Source organism: Gregarina niphandrodes (genome assembly GCF_000223845.1).
Source record: "Gregarina niphandrodes unplaced genomic scaffold scaffold00014, whole genome shotgun sequence".
Classification (NCBI taxonomy): domain Eukaryota; phylum Apicomplexa; class Conoidasida; order Eugregarinorida; family Gregarinidae; genus Gregarina; species Gregarina niphandrodes.
The window spans coordinates 235,456-235,979 of record NW_011645784.1 but is presented as its reverse complement, the minus strand read 5'-3'; the positions used below and the strand labels follow the sequence as shown (position 1 = coordinate 235,979).

The 524-nt window shown below is 50.4% G+C and overlaps 1 protein-coding gene across 1 annotated transcript; it reads left to right on the top strand.

Annotated features, from left to right (window-relative positions):
• Positions 1-35: 35 nt before the first annotated feature.
• Positions 36-484, top strand: GNI_079950 (putative viral A-type inclusion protein; the record flags this gene model as incomplete). The annotated part of the gene is made up of 1 exon (XM_011132320.1): positions 36-484. A coding segment is annotated over one exon (449 nt), but the record flags the coding sequence as incomplete, so codon positions are not given.
• Between the last annotated feature and the right edge of the window lie 40 nt (positions 485-524).

Below are 524 nucleotides of genomic sequence, written 5' to 3'. Positions count from 1 at the left end.
GTGGAGCACCTAGAAGGACAGGATGCCCCGCCGACATGCAGACGAAGGTCGATGACATCATGGAGCAGATCGAAAAGTTGGCGAAGCGCGATGAGGTACAGCAAACTGAGATTCATGGCTTGGCTGACAGCGAGGCGAAACTCCACAATGAGTTGAATGAATGCGTTCAAAGTCTTGCTGAATGCGACCAGAAGCAGGAGAACCAAATCAGGGACTTAGCGGGCCATGAAAAGAAGAACCGTGAAGAGATTGAGATTCTCAAGGCCAAAGTAGAATCTCTCGTGGAGCACCTAGAAGGACAGGATGACCCCGCCGACATGCAGACGAAGGTCGATGACATCATGGAGCAGATCGAAAAGTTGGCGAAACGCGATGAAACTCAGCAAGCTGAAATTCAGAACGTTGCTGACAAGGTGGAGGACGTTGCCGATAAGGAAGCGAAGCTCCAAGCGGTCTTGAATGAGCGTGTTCAATTGCTTACAGAGTGCGACCAGAAGCAGGAGAGCCAAATCAAAGAGATTGAT